The 19,740-nt window shown below is 36.7% G+C and overlaps 2 protein-coding genes across 22 annotated transcripts in view; both read left to right on the top strand.

Moving 5' to 3' along the window:
* LOC104446809 (tRNA-specific adenosine deaminase TAD2) overlaps positions 1 to 19,740 on the top strand; it is a 28,368-nt gene continuing 8,628 nt past the window's right edge. For 9 of the 21 annotated variants that reach the window (XM_039312526.1, XM_039312551.1, XM_039312547.1 and 6 more), the window contains exon 1: positions 18,544 to 18,683. Coding sequence is in view for 4 of the 21 variants with exons in the window: in XM_039312510.1 (XP_039168444.1) it covers positions 18,618 to 18,683 (66 nt within the window). In the remaining 17 variants the exon portion in view is untranslated. Of the gene's footprint in view, positions 75 to 18,515; positions 18,684 to 19,740 lie in introns of those variants that run through there. The other 12 variants (XR_005551152.1, XR_005551154.1, XR_005551159.1 and 9 more) reach the window with 5 other exon arrangements.
* LOC104444713 (disease resistance protein RPV1) lies at positions 9,072 to 17,276 on the top strand. Its single transcript, XM_039318394.1, has 5 exons — positions 9,072 to 10,173; positions 11,782 to 12,877; positions 12,966 to 13,244; positions 15,701 to 15,912; positions 16,874 to 17,276. Exons 1-5 carry the CDS (start codon positions 9,875 to 9,877, stop codon positions 17,274 to 17,276), a joined length of 2,289 nt encoding a protein of 762 aa, XP_039174328.1. The 5' UTR covers positions 9,072 to 9,874.

Here is a 19,740-nt window from a genome sequence, read left to right as displayed (position 1 = left end):
CGTTTGTCGGTTGAATCGCGAAAGTTCCTGTTGCCAATTCGAGCATTCGTCGCAATGCAAACGTCACGGGCCAGGTAATATCTATTATCCTTGCTATCGAGATCGATGTTCTTTCTTTTAGGATTAAAGCACGCGTTGGGCGTGATTAGATCGTTGCCTTGTTCGGAGTGCTGCTGGTTGATCTCTACTTCGAATCAGGCCGTGAATTCGAGCCTGAGACCACCGAGTGTTTGATAATATGCCTCTTAGTCACTGACATTGCATAGATTGCGGTTTCGTTCGAACTGAAGATGCGCAGACGTAGACTCATTATTTTCTTGGGGCATTGATTCGATTCGGGCTATGTTTCATCATCAGCAGCATTGATTCTGAACGTGATTCTGTTCTGTTCGTCTCTTCTTTGTATTTGGCATGTTTCTTTGCTGCGTTCGATGACAATGGCCACTGACGAGAGGAATCGGGATTCAAACTGATGGTCCAAGTATCCGTCTCTAAGCTCAGAGGCACGGCGCTTGTTTATCCAAGTATGTTTCTGTTCCCATGCTCTGCGTTCGAGTGATTATAGCTTGCGTGAGTCACGGTGATCCGGTAGGGAATGGAGAGGCCGATAATGAAATTGAATTGGTTCCGTGGTGAACCGAGACTGTGAAGGAGATCTAGAGATGGTTGCCGGCGTCGACGGCAGACGTTGAGGGGAAGGAGGTTTCCGGGAAGGAAGTTGACATCTCTGGATCTCAAGGTTTCACGGCAATATAGTTTTGTCGTATTTATTGATGACGCTTCATTTTCAGCTTTTTGAATTAAGTGGAAGAAATTATCGACTCTGTAAAATCTGAGAGCATATGAGCGGTTTCAAATATTGGAAGAGTTCGATTTGATGCTCCCTTCCTCCAAGTTCTTTACAACTTGTCAAGTACCAAATTATATTTAACACGTTTCTCTAAAGAGCATGGTATATTTATAAAGGATGATGTTCTTGAAATGAAACTCAGGTTGTTATAAAGAAACTTTGTCGGTTGACTACCTTTTCTAGAAGGTTTGATGTTTTGCGAAAAATATGGTAAGCTTAAAAGTCAGCAGTACTTCTCAAAATTTAATTTGAATTTGGGTCAAAACCAGAACTAATGATTATTTGGATTTAATGCGAATCACTAAATTCAACCTTTTGATGAACCTACATTTGGTATATTTTTAGTAGGCTCGGCTTGCTAACTTGCATGTTTTGCAGTATGTTAAATATTTGACATAGCAAGAGTCAATATTTGAAGATTGTCAAAGGGAATTCATGCATATCATTGGTAACGGTGGTTACCAATGTAAAAAAAAAAAAAAAAAACGGTATTTTGAAATGTAAGTTGTGACATGCTTTTAAATCGAAAGCTTCAACACCATTAACGTTTTCGGCTACTTCTTTTAACATTCTTTACAAGTATAGTAAAGTGTTGTATAGAATTGCTTTTATCTGTGGGAGTTACTAATATTATCGTGCTGGTTATTATGTTTTGACGTTTCATAGTTGGTTCCATCTAGAAGGTACTGAAAATCAATTGAAATCATTTTATGGCATATTTTCTTGTAGAAACAATGAGAAATCTTTGCAGGTGCATTACAATGCCAAAAGATTAATGATTGGATAGCGAAACCTGAGAATTTATTTTTTATTTGAAGATTTTGGAAATGTTAATTGATTTTGATCAAAGGACTGGAGTACATCATTGATCTTGTGAGATTTTGCGGGACAATTGCACCATTACTAATGTTTAGAAGATTTAAACTTATGAATTCTTGCTTTGATACAATGTGAGATTTTGTGGGATTATTGTAACGGTTCTAAAAGCTTAAATTATTAGATAAATACATGGTTTAATATTTATTCATTTTGATCTCTCTCTTTTTTTTTTTTTTAAATGTGTAAAAGGAATTACTAATTCTAGTAAGAAGTCTCGAGATTGGATGGCCATCTTGGGTATGACGGTTTTGCTAAAGGATATCTTTCAAGGAAAATAACATAAAGTATTACCACAAGGTTAATATCATAAGTGAGGCATAAGTGTCAATTGAGTCTTTGACTTTTTTTGAAGTATATAGTTTTACATCGAAATCAAAGGAGGACCGGACTTTAAAATAGCATTAATGGATCACATGAGGACATGTTATTTTTGGCTATGTCATCACATTGACCCATCCCGATAGAATAGCATGTAGCATTTGGAGTCATGGTTGTCTGACATTGATTGAGAGAGGGGTTACGATGGCTATGGTTCGATGTTGTTTGTTTTTGTTGGTGGTGGTTGTTTAATGTTTTAGCAGCCTTCGAGTTATTTTATAAGATTTAGTTTTTTCGAAAAAGTCTTGCAACTAACGTTGCCCAAGTGAAAGATTGTTGAAAATACTTATGAATGTGAGTTAACATTAATTGCACAATATTTTAGTTTGTGAAACAGATTGTTATAAAGTTAATAAAACGAGACAATGATAAATCACCAAGTTTGTTCATGTAATTATATTATATTGGGCTTGGCACATCTTAGTTACGGCGATTGTAGTTGAATGGTCAATGTAGGTTAGTGTTTTGACAATGACTTGTGATAGATGGCTCTCTTAGAATATGCTATGTAAATATGTTATAGTCCTCTCTCCTCTCCTAATTTCATACGCTTACTGTTTATCCAATGAGACCGTCCAAAGGAGAAGAAGGACAGTAAGACCTACTCTCGAATTCGTACTATTTCATTTGTTTTAATCAGTTCGAGAATGATGTTTGGCTAAACCAGCTACATGTTTTTATTTAAGGATAGGTACTTCTAATTATGTATACCAATTTTAGATTGTTGAATCTCTTTCATTATCAAACCCAAAACATGGAGTGAAATGGCAAACTATTTTTCAAGCCTAGCCTAAAAAATATTGTGAGAATTTCTTTCATCAATATTCCTACCTTGATGCATGAAAATTTAAAGACAAAAAGAAAAAAAGGGGCCAAATTCTTATATGAAAAAGAAAAAAAATACGTCACGTATGGGCAAAGTAACGTAAAACACCACTAATTCTCTGGTAATTATTTACACTCATGTTTCGTTTTTTTATTGTCAATTAAAAATATAAATAAATGTTGCGTATCTGGGCAAGCTTCGGAAACACATGTTTTTGCATTGGGCGGGCTTGGGCCTAGGGAAGGTCCTTGGAAAGTCCGAACACGAGTCGCTTTGGCCCGAGCCTGTCTAGGTCTGCATGGTGATCAGGTCTAGTTCAAACTTTAAACCCATGGCACATCAAAAACAATTCCTACGTTAGTAGCTGTACGTCGACTGACTTAGCAAAGTTTGGTGATATAAAATGCTTCTACGCAATCTTGACATGTTTATTGAATATTGGATTATTTGTCACTCCTCCCATATATTTGGAAATCCACTGTGATTTTTCACAGTCTAACCGATGTGGTGAATGAAACTATTTCTTTAACTTTTTTGTGCATGTAAAAGCCGTTTTGTTCATTAGACTTGCTAGCCGAAAATCAAAAAATAAAATAAAAAACAAAACAAAATTGTGGTGACCTTAGGAGAAATGCTAATCTTTGCAAACAAATGGAACACTGGTTCCTTTTTTTTTTTTTTTTAGCCCTTTAAAATTTTAATGTTATATGCTTTCACAGACAGCTTTCTAAACCTGGGAAAAATTATTCAGGGTTAAGAGAGAGAGATCTATGCAAAGATGCAATGAAAATGCAAGCTCCTGCACATTGACGCATAAATAATCTTTCTTGCTTCGATACTTCCTCAGCATTTTATTGATTTGTATATTTATAGATGAGGAAAAAAGAAAACCACTTCCCCATACAATCTTATTGTTGTCTCATAGTCACATGATTGATTGAATTATTACGCCCTGCTTTGGTTCTAATGTTGGTTCTACGACAATGGTCTTGTACTGTGACATTATATACACCTCCCAAAGTTAATCCATAAACTGGCCAAGTAGGATCTCAAAGAACGCATTGAAGTATGATTGCTCCCTCACCACATTGAGGTCCGACACAAACCCGCACCTTAGCTCACTGCAAAACTCCAGAAAATGTGCCGTCATGGTGTATCCATAATTCCATCTAGAACCAGACCCTCACTCCTCACTGGTGGCCAACTTGCTCAGAGTGACAGGCCTTGCCTAGCCAGATGACGGGACCTCTCACATTTGTGCAAAAGAGGTGTGAGCAAAGGATCATGACTTTAGAGACCTTACCTAGTTGTGCAAAGGCAAAAGGAGATTCAACAGGAAGAATGGATGCACCTAGATCTAATGAGAAGCTCAAGTAACCTTGTGACCTGTGAAGCTTACATTAGTGATCTGGTTTAAAATTGATCAAGACAACTTGCATAACATTTTTTAATTAAAAATAAAATGCACTGAATCAGTGCATTTGATTTTTCTAGTGAAGTAAGTCTCATATTTATGAATATTTGGTTCATTTTCAAGTAAAATAAATTAATGACAATTCTTAATTGAATTGAATTGTATGTTAAATCGATTAAATTAAAACCCCAAAGTTACAATTGGTATAAGTTTGGGATATTTTGCGCTAAGCCTTTGGCTTAGTAAGCCCATTAACTTTCCTTTTAATAGGTCGCCTCAAGAAAGGTGGTGATAGTACTCCTCCATGAGAATAATCTAAGGTTCAATGACTTTCTATCTAGAATTTATGCGTAAGTGTAAATGTAAAAACAAAAGAAAAGAAAGGAGCATGTTGAGCTTGAATGGAGAGCGACTGTGACCATGCAAAAGACCATGAAAGAGACTCAACCCATGTTTTCACCGTGAGGATTTCCTCTAAAATTCTAGTTACACGCTCGGGTTTAGGGAAGGCCATTTTCGTCGTTCACATCTGAGAAAGAGAGAGAGCAGAGAGATTTTTGAAATGAAAGTTCGCCCTTGGGAGAAACATTTCACCGTCTTAGCTGCACCACTGGCAAAAAAATCCCGTGAGCGAAATAACCTCCCTCTATCTTGTTGGTTTTAACTCTTCTGAACGCCACTCACCATTTTTATCTGTGGTTTGCATTCCAGTTCGCCTGTAGAGCCATGTCGAGATTCCCCTGTTTGACTCTGTTTCCGGATCTAGGAGCTTGAATTGTTGAGTTCCCGCTCACTCTACTCTTATCGGTGTGCTTCTTCATCATTGACACCTCAAAGGATCTCTACTCTTGTATTTGCTCACTGGCCGAGGGGGTATATTCGTTTCGAACAAAGTTACAATCGTGTCTCTTGTTTCGGTTCTTCTTATATGTAAAGAAATAGGTATAGATATAAGGTCGTGATTATTCGAAAACTGGCATCTAATGAGTCTGTTTTGATTATTTGGGTCTGATCTTTGCTGATTGAAATGATCAGAAACAAGTCGCACTTGAAATCTCATACATGAGTCCCCTTTAGCTGTGAATCGCTTCACCTATTCAATAATTGCCACAACCAAGCTTGTTTGGATTTGCCTCCGATTTTGGTTTGTTCCGAGATTATTTGAAAGTGTATCATATGATAGAAATCTTTCATTGATTGTGAACCACTATCCTCTTATTATCCTGCCATTGCTGAGGCCGACTCTAAGTGTGCTTTTGTTATGTGTTTCCTGCACATTATTGCTCTATCTGTTAACCAGAGTCCATGAGTTGATGTTTAGGCTTGAATGAAATTCGAACCGTGATTAAGTACTGGTTAGTAGTTGTAACTCCTGAAGATGTTGTCTCCTTTGTTTGGATTGAGATAAGCACTTTGTTAATGTCTCTGTGAGTTGCGTTAAAAACGGACACCATATGTTTGTGAAAATGCTTAAATGAAACGACGGACATACTCGAGGAATTTCTTCTGGATTATAATGATTCATATGTTCATATCATGATTCAAATCATGATTGGTAATTTCGACACCCATTTCAACCATATTTCTTAAGATTTGGATGTGTGGCCGTGAGTAACTCCAATTTTTCTTGTTTTCATGTGTGTCCTGGTGCTGTTCAATGGCGATTGCTGGAGAGGAAATAACTCAAGATTGATGACTCGAACGTTAATCTCTTTCATTGGTTTGTCCATAGCTTTCCTTCTATTGGATGTGACCGTAAGTGTTGGGTGACTGGTAATTGGAATGATGACTGGCGGTGGCCCCTAAGAATGGTGGCAGCGGCGGCATCGGTCTAGTGACTGGAGGTTGTTGATAGAGAAGCGTGTCATTTTCGGTTCAAGAAAGAATAGACATGAATCATTGTCGAAGTTTTGGTTTTCTCGTATGCGTGGGTTCCAGGGTTGCTACGAAGAAGATGATGGGGGCAAGAAAACGAAGTAAAAAAATTGTAATATTTTTTGTTCAACTCGTATCGGATCACACTTTTCCTCCACTTTGGAAAAATTTCATTGGCTTGACTTCAAAGTCATCGCTCTTCTTTTATTTTGGTGCTAAAGAGAAAAGAAGATAAAGTGAACTTAGTGCTCAAGCTAAATTTGGACTTTTTTTTTTATCGAAAAAAAATTGTATTCATTACAAAAAAAAAAAAATGCAGAAGTATATAGTTTTAATAACAAAGTAAATCGAAACAGAGTATGAATATTGAAAAACAAAGCCAAATCGAGAACACAAGGAGAATTGATGGAGCAATTGCAAAGTTATGTACAAACTCGTTCCACATGAACAGATCTGTCAAACAAAATTGGCAGTCGATCACTGGATCTCGTGTTTTTGTTAGTGATAAGCACACGTAAAAAATTTGGACTTGAATCATTGAATATAGTAGACTATAGCTTTCGGTGCTAAAACCACTTCTCAAGAACTGCTCAAGCTTAGCAACTATCGTGCCAAGGATCCAACATATTTTTTTATTGGCATATTTTACCAAAATATTAGTCAAGTGGCACTATTAATAAGAAGTTATAAATTACAATTAACCAATCGGAGCATCTAATAATTATTCGTTCATAAAAAAATTCTTTAACATAATTAGTTAAAAGTTCATAGCATTTGATATTGAATAATTAGTTTTGAGGTTGATGATAGATGCTTTCAAAGCATCTTAACATTTTCTCCCAAAAAACAAACAATTGTAGATGAACTGTTGCTGGCTCATTTATTTGAAAAACTGGTTGACATTGCGTCTTCATTTATAAGGTATCAATACGTGTCACTTTATGTTAGTCTGATTTTTTTATTTTTTTTATCTTCTTACCCATTTCATTTCTATGATTGAAAATTGAGAATTTAAATATAAATGGGAGGAAAAACTATAGATTGTCAACAATGTTGATCCACATAATTCGGCATTAGACATTATGTATGAATAACCATTTAATATTACAATTTTCCATATAAGTCCACAGTACTATTCTTATTTAGAATTTCAATCTTCAAAAGATATTAGTTATGCGATAAAACAAATGTAGAATTTTTATACACCACATATAGAGACAACCCTAATGAGATTTTTAATTTAAACCAATACATTTTTTTTTTATAAAGTAGTATATTTTTAATATGCATGAAGACTTTAATTTCACAATGCTTGAACATCAACTTGATTGCTTGATCATGTGCAATATGTGAATACATGCTGCTTCCTTGTTTAAGTCTGCAAATCCCTCACAAACACTAATATATCAAAGACAAATCCTGCAACAAATAGTATGGATACCATAATACATAAGGAAGATGTTGAAATTTTTTTGAGAAATTTGATATGATGCTAAATTTTCTATACCATAACAAGAACTTAGTGTGATTTTAAGTTTTGATTTTTCAATATTTATCTAGATAATTGTGAATGATGCAACAAAATGTTCATTATTAAAAGGTTTAACACATAGCGAATTTCAGGTGCAAATAAAGTGAGAAACGAATTGTGGAATCTAAAAACGAGCATGGAAATTCTGGACCCGTGCTATTTCACACGAACACCTTAGTATTCATACATGCATGGCTTTGGGACTTTGGAAATAAATCGCAAGAGTGGCAAACATGGAATTTGATTCAATCAAATGAAAACATGAACGGAAAGGTCAAGGAATCAGCAGGCTTTACCATGATGCGCGAATGGCCGAGTGTGCCCTTGTTTTGTTCGATGCAAACAAGCTTTGTTTAATTCAAATAAGTTATGCCTAAATAAATGTGTCTATTGTCTGAATACAAAATTCCAAAAAAGAAAAAGAAGAGGAAGAAGTGACTGTAGGACTAAGCTAAGCAAATGTTTTTGTTTGAAGATCTGATTGCACCACTATTGGCAAACTTGATGCTTAATTTTCTCATGAAATGAATGAAAAGTCCCAAGCAAAAATTTATGTGTCCCCATTTTATATCTCTTGAGTGGTCATGATGTAAATTACTATATAGCAAGGAAAAGCTCCTTCTCAGAAGTGGAATGAAATTTCGAGGAAGACCACAAAAGTTGGCTTCATGAGTGAGCCCATGACCTAGATCACGAGAATCCACTGCCCTAAAGTTGTTTGTCTGGTTGTGATCTTTATTAGTCCCTACTTTTGTCGGCCACAAAGAAACTCGTGTCACACAGTTGTACGCGGTCTTCGTTCTCCAAAGTTCGAATATATTATTCTTTGTTGACCCTGCCCCTAAAAAGGTAATGCATCTTTGCCTCTAGTAAAAGAATAAACCAGCAAGAAGATCAAGGGGTTGCTGAACCTAAGTTACACCGACACGGCACGACACGACACGATATGATACAATATGTTAACAAGTCATTTTTCAAAAATAAAAAATTTCAACACGCTGGGACACATTATATATTAAATAAATATTTTTATTTTTAATTAATTTGAATCTAATTTATAAATAAATAAATAATTAAAAAAGAACTTATTATAAATTTACACTAATCATTCAACATTTTCGATAAGATTCTAAGTTTTTTTTATTTCATTATCCCAAATTTACTTTTATTTCTTTAAAATCAAACCCCTCCCCCAAAAAAAAAAAAAACCCGCGGGCCCAAACTCCCTCCCTTTTTTTCCGTCGACAGACCCCACCCCCAAATTTTTTCACTTTTTTTCCCTCCCCACCACCTGACAGCCGTCCCTTCCCCTCCCTCCTGTCATTTCCTCCTTCCTCCAACACGCAAGCCCCTTTTTTTAATCTTTTATTTTCCTTCACAGTTCTCAAAACCCTAGCAGCACGGCACCTTCTTCTCCTCCTCCTCAGTCCTCGCCGCACGACGCCTATCTCCGAAAGCATCGAAGACTCGCAAGAAAAGCACCAGCATTCGCCGAAGGAGCGGAAAAGGGAGTAACCCAGAAAAATTTCAGTGGAAGGGATCGGAAAAGAAGGCGGAACGCGCGGTCCCTGTGCGCGGAGAGGCTGCACACCGCCGCGAACTCCTCCTCCTCCCCCTTGCCGCCGCCGCCGCCCCGCCCCACTCGACGACGCCGCCCTCCCCCACGAGTGCCTCCCTCGTGAAGTTCCTCCTCACGGCCCTCGCCTCACTCTTTTCTCTTTCTCTGGCCGTCTCTCGCCGTCGCGGGCTCGCCTTCACTCGCGGCCTCCACCCTTTCGGACACGCGTGTCGAAGCATGTCCGAACGTGTCCGAGCGTGTCCGAGCGTGTGTCGACGTGTCTCGGAAGCTCCGGCAACGTGTCGGTGCTACCTAGGGGTGAACTACCTGAAAACAGAGTCTCAAATTTTCAGCAAATAGTCGTTGCCGATTGGTAAACTCCATCATCCGATGGCTTCTTCATTGAAACCCAAAAGGATTTATGATGTCTTCTTGAGTTTCAGAGGTGCAGACTTGCGTAACAACTTCATTGGCCATCTTTACCAAGCTTTACACCATAACGGAATATACACTTTCCGGGATAGTGAGGAATTGAAAAAGGAGATCAAATATCGCCGGTACTTATGAAGGCTATTGAAGAATCATGCATTGCCATCATCGTTTTCTCCGAGGACTATGCTTCCTCAAGGTGGTGCTTGGAAGAGTTGGCGAAGATTATAGAGTGCAAGGAGCAAAAGAACCTCATTGTTCTACCGGTGTTTTATAAAGTGGACCCAAGAGAAGTGAGAGAGGGCAGAAAGAGTTATCAGAGATCTCTGGCTAAGCACGAGTTTAAGTTCGGGAAGGATTATGAGAAAGTGAAGAGATGGAAGAAAGCTCTTTCCGATGCTGGGAATTTGTCCGGGTGGCACTTGAATGATGGGTAAGTAGAGTGGAGTCCATTTTTTCTATAAGAAAAGTAATCTTTACAATTAAGTATGAATATTAAAAAAAATAATAATACACACGTGCTTATAAGTATAGATGCTTCATCTTATGATTCCTGAAAATTCTTATGTCTGTTAAGTTTAAGTTAGTAATTCCATAAGAGAATTGGTGAATCTAAGTGTAGTTAAGAAAGATAAATAAAATTTGGCAAAAGATAAGAAAAATTGATAATTAAAAGAAGAATAAACTTGACAAGTAACTCAAATGAGAATTGTTAACGTAAAATTAGTTGGTAACTTAATTGAAGAAAATTTGGTAAGTCACTTAAATTAAGATTGACAATCTCAAAAATGAGTAAGTAAGAAACTCAAATGAGAGCTAGGAACCCAATAGAAAAGTTGGCAAATTAAAAGAACAAGTAAACATTGATAAGTAGCTGAAGTGAGATTTGGTAATCCAAAACTAGTAAGTCATTATCTAACATTATCAAAGATGGTAAGTCACTCTAATTATGTTAGTAATATCAAATAAAAATTAGTAAATTCGAGGCTGTAAGTTATGCAAATCAAATTTTGTTAGTTTGTATGAAATGGGTAATGTGCAGTTTATAGCAAGTAGTTGGTGATTTTATGAAACTATTGGTAAGTCACTAACAAGTTATGTGAAAGAAAAAGTCACCGATTTTTTTTTTTTTTTTTAATGGCAGTTTTTTTACAATTACCAATATTTATTAAAATTCACCAGCATGAAAAAAAAAATCTAATTTTGGGCATCAAATGATAGAATTATGCCTTTAGCTTTTGCTAAGCCCTGTTTCATTCGGGTAAGGTTTGTGGCTCTTTCTTTTGGATCCTTGTTGCCCTCCTCAAAGTGTAATAAAAGTTCTAGAAATTTTATCAATGGGCTATTGAGGTCTTCTCGTTTCATTTTGGTAAAATTGAGTTCCGTAGATTTTCGATTTTGGTCGACCAAGTCTAAACACGTTACAACTGGTATTTTTAGTTCAAAAAATCACATGTGGCTTTTCATAGAACAGAAACTTGGCTTTTTTCAATAATAGAAAATCGACACTGGGACTTTATCGGCTGAAAAATTTACTGGCTCATTTGAACAGAATAAAAATTAAAACTTGATTGACCAACGGACAAAATGTTAGTAGTATTATTGCACTTTCCCCATTTCTTAGGAAGGAAAAAGTTCACAACGCTTGATACAGGATGATTACTGTTTACGGGCCACCTAAAGGCAATAACATCGTGCTTCAGGGTATTTAATAATTTTGGAATCAAAATTATAATCACCGTTTAATGTTCTAAGGAGCGCTTTTTGATTAAGCGTATAAATAAATCACTTTTTTGTCATGTAAATTGTCATGTATAAATCAAGAGAACATGAATCACTTGGATAACTAAAGGTTAAAACCTCGAACTTATTTTGATTGGTGTGGAGCTCTTGGAGTTCTAGTTCACCTCGGTGGGAATACATTGGCTGTCATTATCTGAAAATGTGAGCACTGCTTTGTCATTGTTAGCAGTGTGCTCTCGTTATTTGTTTATTCAAATCGCTAAAATGATTCTACAACTTGTTTTTCTGTTTTTGTCAGGGACGAGTCAGAGCTTATACAAGAAATTGTGAACAAGATCTCCACTTACCTAGACCGTCCTTTACGTGTTGCTAAGCATCCGGTTGGCATATATTCCCGAGTTGTTAAGTTGAAATCGATATTAAAACTTGAGTCTAATGATGGTGTTCTCATGGTGGGATTATGGGGACAAGGAGGTATAGGGAAGACATGTTTAGCAAAAGCTCTTTACAATGCTCTGTTCAGAAAATTTGAGGGTGCATGTTTTCTAGCAAATGTTAGAGAAACTTCAAAAGATAGCAGGGGTTTGGTTACTTTGCAAGAAATAATACTAAATGATATATTATTACCGCAACAAAGATTAAAGGTGTCCAATGTGGATGAAGGTATTAATCTAATACAACGTAGACTTGGTCGCAAAAAAGTTCTCCTCATCCTTGATGATGTGGATGCCTTGTGCCATTTGGATGCTTTAGCAGGAAAAGGCGAGTGGTTTGGTAATGGAAGTAGGATCATCGTTACTACAAGAGATAAACAATTGCTAACTTGTCACCGGATAGATCAAGATCATGTATATAAAGTTGAAGCACTAAGTAACAGTCAAGCTCATGAGCTGCTTAGTAAGCATGCTTTTCAAACACACCAAATCAGAACAGATCTAGTGGATGGTGCTCTGAAATATGCTAAAGGCCTTCCTTTAGCACTTGAAGTGCTGGGTTCCTTATTATGTGGTACAACAGAAGATGTATGGGAAAGTACAATAAAGAAACTTTCTAGGAATCCTAACAAAGCCATTAATAATGTGCTCAAAGTGAGTTTTGATGGATTAGATGAAAATGAGAAAGAGATCTTTCTCCACATTGCATGCTTCTTTAAGGGGTGGGCAAGAGAGCATACAAAGAAAGTTCTTGACAGTTGCGATCTTGAGACAATTGTGGGATTTGATATTCTCATTAAGAGGTCCTTGATAAGCATTGAGGGTGGCATCCTACAAATGCATGACTTGATTCAGGCAATGGGTATGGATATTGTGAACCAAGAATGTAAAGATGATCCTGGAAGACGTAGCAAACTATGGTTGTATGATGATGTCATTGATGTTCTGTCACGTGACATGGTAAGAATTGTGAATAAGATCAAAATTTTGCTACATTTTTTACTCTTTTACTGAAAATGCATAGTCTAAATTATTTGTGTATTTACAGGGAGATTGTGCTGTAAAAGCCATAGTGTTGGAACTACCTAAGCCAACAGAGATGTGTATCAATCCTGATGCTTTTACAAAATTGAGAAGGCTTAGATTGCTCATCTTGCACAATGTGCATAATTCTTTTCAAGGTCCTATATGTCTTCCTAATGAGCTTAGATGGTTTGAATGGCCTGGATGTGCTCACCAGATTCCAAAATTTTCAGCTAGTCCAAAGAAATTAGTGGGACTTAATATGAGTAAAGGCAATATCACAGGAGTTCTTAAACAATTTAAGGTAAGCATTACCAACATAGACCTTTTTATTATCTACTTAATTTGTATATGTAGATGCATATTATATGTATAGTATATGAAAGGAAGTGTTGGTTCCTCTGTTTCAGGCACCGCTTTGCTATTTTCTTTCAAATGACCCTAGTTATTTATGTTAGAGAAATTTTTACGTGCAGCAAAATTGACATTTGAAAAATTAAGCGAAAAACTTCATTAGAAATACTCAATGAAAACATTTTTGTTAATAAAATACAAAATCAAAAGAAGTTTTATACATATATGTGGAAAGAGAAAGATATTGCAAGATTTGAAATTTTCTTACGAAGCCCATTGCATCATTAGAAAATTCAAGTTTTCATATTGAAATATGTGACCGACCAAAAAAAATATTGAAATATGTGAGAGATAAAAATAAAATAATCAATTTCATGTGTATGTCCATTATATAATATCTGTGGAATAAGTAATTGAGGATACTTGATGGAAGGAATATAAAAAAAGAAAAAGATTGAAATCTTTTAAAGTAGGAGATCATCTTTACCTTATATATAGTATAGATAAAGTTTACATACTTTTTATACCTAATATCTCTAACTACTAACATAGATATATTTCAAAATTAGATCAAATCTACCTAGTGAAAAATTCAAAATGCAATTTGCTGTCGGTTGTTTATGTATGAACTTTATTATTTAAAAAATTGTATAGTGATCGAACAAAAGGGAAATAAAAATATGACAAACCTACCGGTTGACATGTATGTAGAAATAAAAACACCCAAGAAATGGCTGGTTTAGTGGTAGGCCACGTACCCAATGCACGTTCCTAAATGGCTAGGATTTGTCTAGCATCAATAAAATTAGTTGAGTCGATGGTTTGAATCCAAGTAAGGCATTGTTAGTTGCTTAAATCATTTCTTAAGGAGCAGCACTTCTAAGTGGACATAATAGAATTTTTATTAGGAACTTTGCCAGTAATGTGTGCACAACTAAATCAATGTGAGTGATCCAGTAGGGGCATTCCACTAGTTTCTTAATAGAAAGTTAGAGTTAGATTTTGAAATGAGTATATGAAATTTTTATTTTCTTTCGAATGTTTGTCAAAGTTGCATTCATTGTCCTTGCATGACTTCAAAAAAAAAAAAAAATCAAAGTTTATTAATCTTTATGCAAGTACATTGTGAAAGTATTCATATCCCCTATTCATCTACGATATATGGTTAAAGACAAACCTAGCAGAGTCTTCGTTCCTATGCTAGCTACATCGCACTTCACTTTGTTTTTGTCATTGCCACATGACATCACACGTGGAATAGTTTTGTCACATGGCCCACCCCACACTCGCCATGTGGCACTTCACTATGCTTCTATGGTTGTCACGTTGCATGACGTGTATTAATTATGAATATGTCTTTCAATTTCCAATGCATAGTTGTGTGTGACATGGTTTCTCATGTGGCCTATATTCACATGCTTGCCACATGACACTTCACTTGAATTTTGTGATTGCCACATGCATGACACACGAGATAGTTTTATCTCAAATTAATTTTCATCTGCCAATGGAGGGTAGATTTGGGTGAGGAGTACTAGTTAAAGATTTTTTGTTAGACAAAAATTAGTTTGGGATAAATATTTCATCATTGTACTAATTAAGGGCTTTTTGTAAAATGAAAATTAGTTTAGAGTAAATTTGCTAATGATTTGGGATTTTTAATGGTATTTATTCTAATTTTTTAAATAACTCTTAACCCAATTTTATTTGTGAACTTTTTTGCATTGTGTATCTATATATTTTCAATTTTTTTCAAATAATATCTAAAATGTAAAATGATGAGAGTTAGCTCTAATTTGCTCATCTATATATGCGTAAGTACTGGTAAAGTTTTTAAGTTTTTAGTAATTTCTCAAGACAATATTTAATTCTCGCAAAATCAGTTTAAAGTAACTTTGAATGAAAAGTTAATTACTAGGTTAAGAAATTCAATCGGAAACTTGACTAGTGGGTTCCAAGTTGTCCGATCTACAAAAGCTCCTTTCTTCCGTCCACAAGAAAGGCGTTGTGGCCTGAGCATATGTAATTATGACATATACGCTAGGTCAAGATAGATTATATAACAGTCAAGGATATATAATTATCCCTGAGATACCCAATCTCCCCCACGTGTTGTGTAGCCAATTTTATAATCCTCAATCAAGCTAAGCCCCTACAAAAAAATTATGATATTATTAATGATCAATATATAAAACCATGGACAATGTGAATGATGTCCGAAATTACATTACCACCATTTCACGAGTTTCGACTCCCCTATCTATGTACAACAACTTACATAGGCCTATTTGTGGACGCCACGACAAATCATTTCTTCTTTAAATAAACAAATTGCTCCATATATCGACGACTTAATATATAATAATTTCATAGTGTTTATCAAAGTTGGTTTCTCTGTTTTTGCAGGACTTCCAAAATTTGAAGTACATCAAATTCAGTCATTGCGAGTCGATGGTTCACATGCCTGACCTCTCGTGTACTCCAAATATTGAGGAATTGGATTTCAGTCATTGCAAAAACTTGGTAGAAGCCCATGAGTCCATCGCATATCTTGACAAGTTGCAGGTGTTGAATTTAGGGGAGTGCTCTGAACTTAGTGTTTTTCCCAATGTGCTCAAGTCTAAAAAATATTCAAACTTTCAATCTTTGTCATTGCACAAAGTTTGAAAGGTTCCCTGATATTCCACATAAACTCGAAGGCTTTAAAAGGCTTATCTTAGAAGGGATCGCTATTAAAGAACTTCCCACATCAATAGAAAATCTTGTCTCTTTAAAGAAATGCGTATAAACATTGCAAGAACCTGGAAAATCTTCCATCTAGCATTTATAAGTTACAAAACCTTAAAACTTGAACGTTGAGTGTTGCACGAATTTAATCGGGTTTCCAAAGTATGAGAATTCAGTTGATTCATGCATGAAGGCCGGACTTTCAAATTTACGCAACTTAGCCCTTAGAGGATGTAATCTGTATGAAGTAGAGTTTCTTGAGAATCTTTCCTGTTTTCCCCTCTTGGATACATTAAATCTGATGGAGAACAATATTATTGCCCTTCCTCCATCCATCAAAAAGCGTGATCATTTGTCTTTATTGCAAGTTGAAAACTGCCATCAATTACAAAAGATTCCCGAGCTTCCCCCGTTTTTGAGTTTTTATGCGGATAATTGTGAATCTCTACAAAAAAATGAAGACTTATTCTCAATTCATCAATTTGTCCACAAAAGTTTGGCTGATGGGCTCGACACACACCAGGTTAGATACTCTCTCTCTCTCTCTCTCTCATACACACAAACACACCATATTGATGTGGAGTATATTATGCTGGGTCCATTGTGCATATTGCCATAGCAGAAAATGCAAGACCGAAGGCTTAAGAAAAAATACAAACAAGTATGAAGAGGTTCTGCATGTATATGCATGTAACTTCAGTGGCTCCTGTACTTTTATGGGAATGATTTCTATCGCATGAGACTTGTGTATTAATGCAAGCAAGGATCAATGGATCTTCTCATTTGGTTACTAATACTAACTTGGATACTTTCTATTGGTCTATCTTTGTAACAGAATCAAACAAATTTCAGAATAGTTCTCCCTCAAGGAGAGATGCCACAATGGGTCCTTCCTATTGAAGAGGATTCCGTGTCTGTCATGGTTTCAAAGGACTTGTATGACAAGATTCTTGGATTGGCATTCTGTGGCATTCTTGGCGATGTTATACCCAACACTAACATTTTAGTGCGCGCACATGTTGATGGTAAAGAGCAGCGTCCAATATCCGAAGGGTTCCCCTATCCATTGCATTCGGAACATATCTACCTTTGCTATGTCAAACCATCTAACTTGTGGGGAGTAATTGATTTTGGTCAAATTGATGGGAATAATGTAAAGTTGAGCCTTACAAAATCGACAGAAAGTGAAAAATTGGGGACTCCGAATAATATGCAAGCAATTAGGGAACGATTTAAAGGTGGATCTTCGAGATAATCAACTTATAGACCTAGCTTTACTCTATGAAGTCGGTCATGAATCAACAAATTCAATAGCCGGGAGTTCACTCATGCACGAAGATAATTCGAGCGAAGCAGATCTACAGGAGGACTTGCAAGATTGTCAAGTGAGTGGTGAGGAGCAAAGTCAAATAGTACCAACGAGAAATCATGAGCTTTTCTCCCTCGAGGCATGCGAACCAAGACCATGGGGACTTCTAATTGGGTTGGTAGAGATGAGTATGGCAGTGTTTGCTCGCTGCTTTTGTTGTTAGGATGATGGGAACTTACCAAGGAAGCAATTCTTAGGTAAGTGAACTCAGCTGATCTCCGTTATAATGCTTTTTTTCCCCTTCTCATTTTTTTTTCTCAATAACTCGATGTTAGTTCTCACTTTTACCCATATATCCATCTAGGTATTTTGTGTCCACCTCAACTAGTGTCGACTTTACCAGCTACAACGATAGAAATGATCAGCCTTGGAGAAAACTAGATGAGGGAGCTTGGGATGTGCATTTTGATGCTGGCGGAGTGGAGGGACAATTTGGAAGAGAGAGACACAAACATCCATTGGAGTATATAGAGGACGAAGGCATCAGAGAAGAGAGAGACGCACGCACCCAACAACACTCTCCGTGGGTTCTCTATCTATCTTTGTTCTCATTTTCACTCTCTTTCTTTGCACTTTCATTTCCACGTATTTTCAATTCAATTCATTTCCTTTATTTGTAATTTTGATTTCCAGTGCATCTGCTTTTCTTCGCACTTCGTTAGCCCATAGATTTATCTCTCAATCCAAGTCCTCATTCACCATTTTTATACTCAAATACAGAATTATTGAGCGATCCCACTCCCTCTCTTTTTGCTTTATTATTATTGTAAATAAATTTAAACACGTGTTTCATAACAACCTTGAGGGCATAGTTATTTTCACTATGTCATTTTTTTTTTCTTGATAACTGACTTTTTGAGAATTATAAATGTTGAATTTTTTGTGAAATAAAAAGAGACATCTTTCTCGACAATTTAACCTTCCGTCTGATTATGCACTCCCATCGTCCCCTCTTAAACCTTTTTTTATTTCTTCTTTTTCTTTGATTTTTCCCGTTGTTGTAAAGCTTCTTCCTTTTCTCTTCTCCTCCGCCATAGCCCAAACTTCCAACTCCACCGACGCCTCATCTTCCATCCCCACACCAGCCATCTCCGACGAAACGGAAGATCGCCACCTGCCAAGAAGAAGAAGAAGATGTTCGTCTTCCCGAAACGGAGTCCCTAGCGAACCCGACGGCGACGGAGACCGGCCAGTGGAGGCGACGGGCTACCACCGCCGACCGAAGCCATGGAAACTGATGACGATTCTCTCCTGAGGTTCGTTCTGGGCTTCGTGCAGATTGCTATAGATCAGGTAACGCCTGGCACGTCCGATTTTTTTTTTTTTTTTTTTTTGGTTTAAGTTAAACGTAATACTTGAGATGGATTTTGAATTTCTATTCGGTTGGTGCTGCAATTGCGCGGGAACTTGAAGGGCGTGTTGTTGAATTTGTTTGAGAGACGCTGAATCGGTGTTTCTTCGTAAGTTTTGTCTGTGGATGCTGGATAGTGAATTCATAGGTTGTTGACGTTACACGCTGCAAGATCAGCGACAATCTCTGGAAATGGTATAGCTTTTCTTTCTTTGTTTTCATAGGTGGCAATTTACTGAAAGAAGTAGGTGAAGTCTAGGTTCGAAGGAAAGACAAGCGAGGAAGACTGAAAGAATGGGAAGGAGGGTGTACATGGGTTGGTCCAGTCCCCTTCTCAGGTGAAAAATTGAGCAAATCCGGGTGCTGTAGGTTGGGAGGGAGGGAGGGAGGGAGGGATTTGGGTGCTTTTGAGGTGTCTAGGAAATGTGGATGTGTAGTATGTACTCATCATACAGATGTGCAGCGGGTGATTGGTTTGTCAGGAGAATTGAATTCTGAGAAACTTCGATCACTGGGATAGAGGGTTCTGTCTCTATGTTTTATGAGGTGCTTGAAGAGGCAAAACCATGGAGGAATGAAGAAGATGCAGTGAGATGGCAAGGAACTAGGAAAGGTTGCTCAATAGTGGAGTCCTTTAACTACATCTTGACATTGGCAACTAGGGAGAATCAAAACCCAAATTTACTTGGAGTGTGAGAGTAATATCAACATCGGTTGTGTCCATGGATAACTGGTTAGGTGGTTATTTTCTTTCCCCGTGAACTGTGGATATGAAAAGAAATAATCACAAGAAACACGGAGTTTACATAATCTATTCAGTAGAACAGAGACAAAAGCACAAGAAGCTGATTGTCGATTCTGAATTCTGAGGCTTTTGCAATAGTTTAGGATTCTTTTTTTATCCTTATGTGCTGTGGTTTTTATGAAGGAAAATGACTGAGAAGCTAAAACTCCTAGATGCTTCTTGAATTTTTGAGTGAAACCTGATTAATGAAAGGT

This window comes from Eucalyptus grandis, chromosome 1 (assembly GCF_016545825.1).
Source record: "Eucalyptus grandis isolate ANBG69807.140 chromosome 1, ASM1654582v1, whole genome shotgun sequence".
Lineage (NCBI taxonomy): Eukaryota > Viridiplantae > Streptophyta > Magnoliopsida > Myrtales > Myrtaceae > Eucalyptus > Eucalyptus grandis.
The sequence above is the reverse complement of the archived record's forward strand: the minus strand, read 5'-3'. Positions and strand labels throughout refer to the sequence as shown.

What these genes read in the sequence shown, in the direction of transcription:
- LOC104444713 (XM_039318394.1), top strand. Translation starts at nt 9,875, where the DNA reads ATGAAGGCTATTGAAGAATCATGCATTGCCATCATCGTTTTCTCCGAG. An exon ending in GAGTTCTTAAACAATTTAAG is followed by an intron (nt 13,245 to 15,700) that starts GTAAGCATTACC and finishes CTGTTTTTGCAG; the next exon opens with GACTTCCAAAATTTGAAGTA. An exon ending in GTTTTTCCCAATGTGCTCAA is followed by an intron (nt 15,913 to 16,873) that starts GTCTAAAAAATA and finishes AACAAATTTCAG; the next exon opens with AATAGTTCTCCCTCAAGGAG.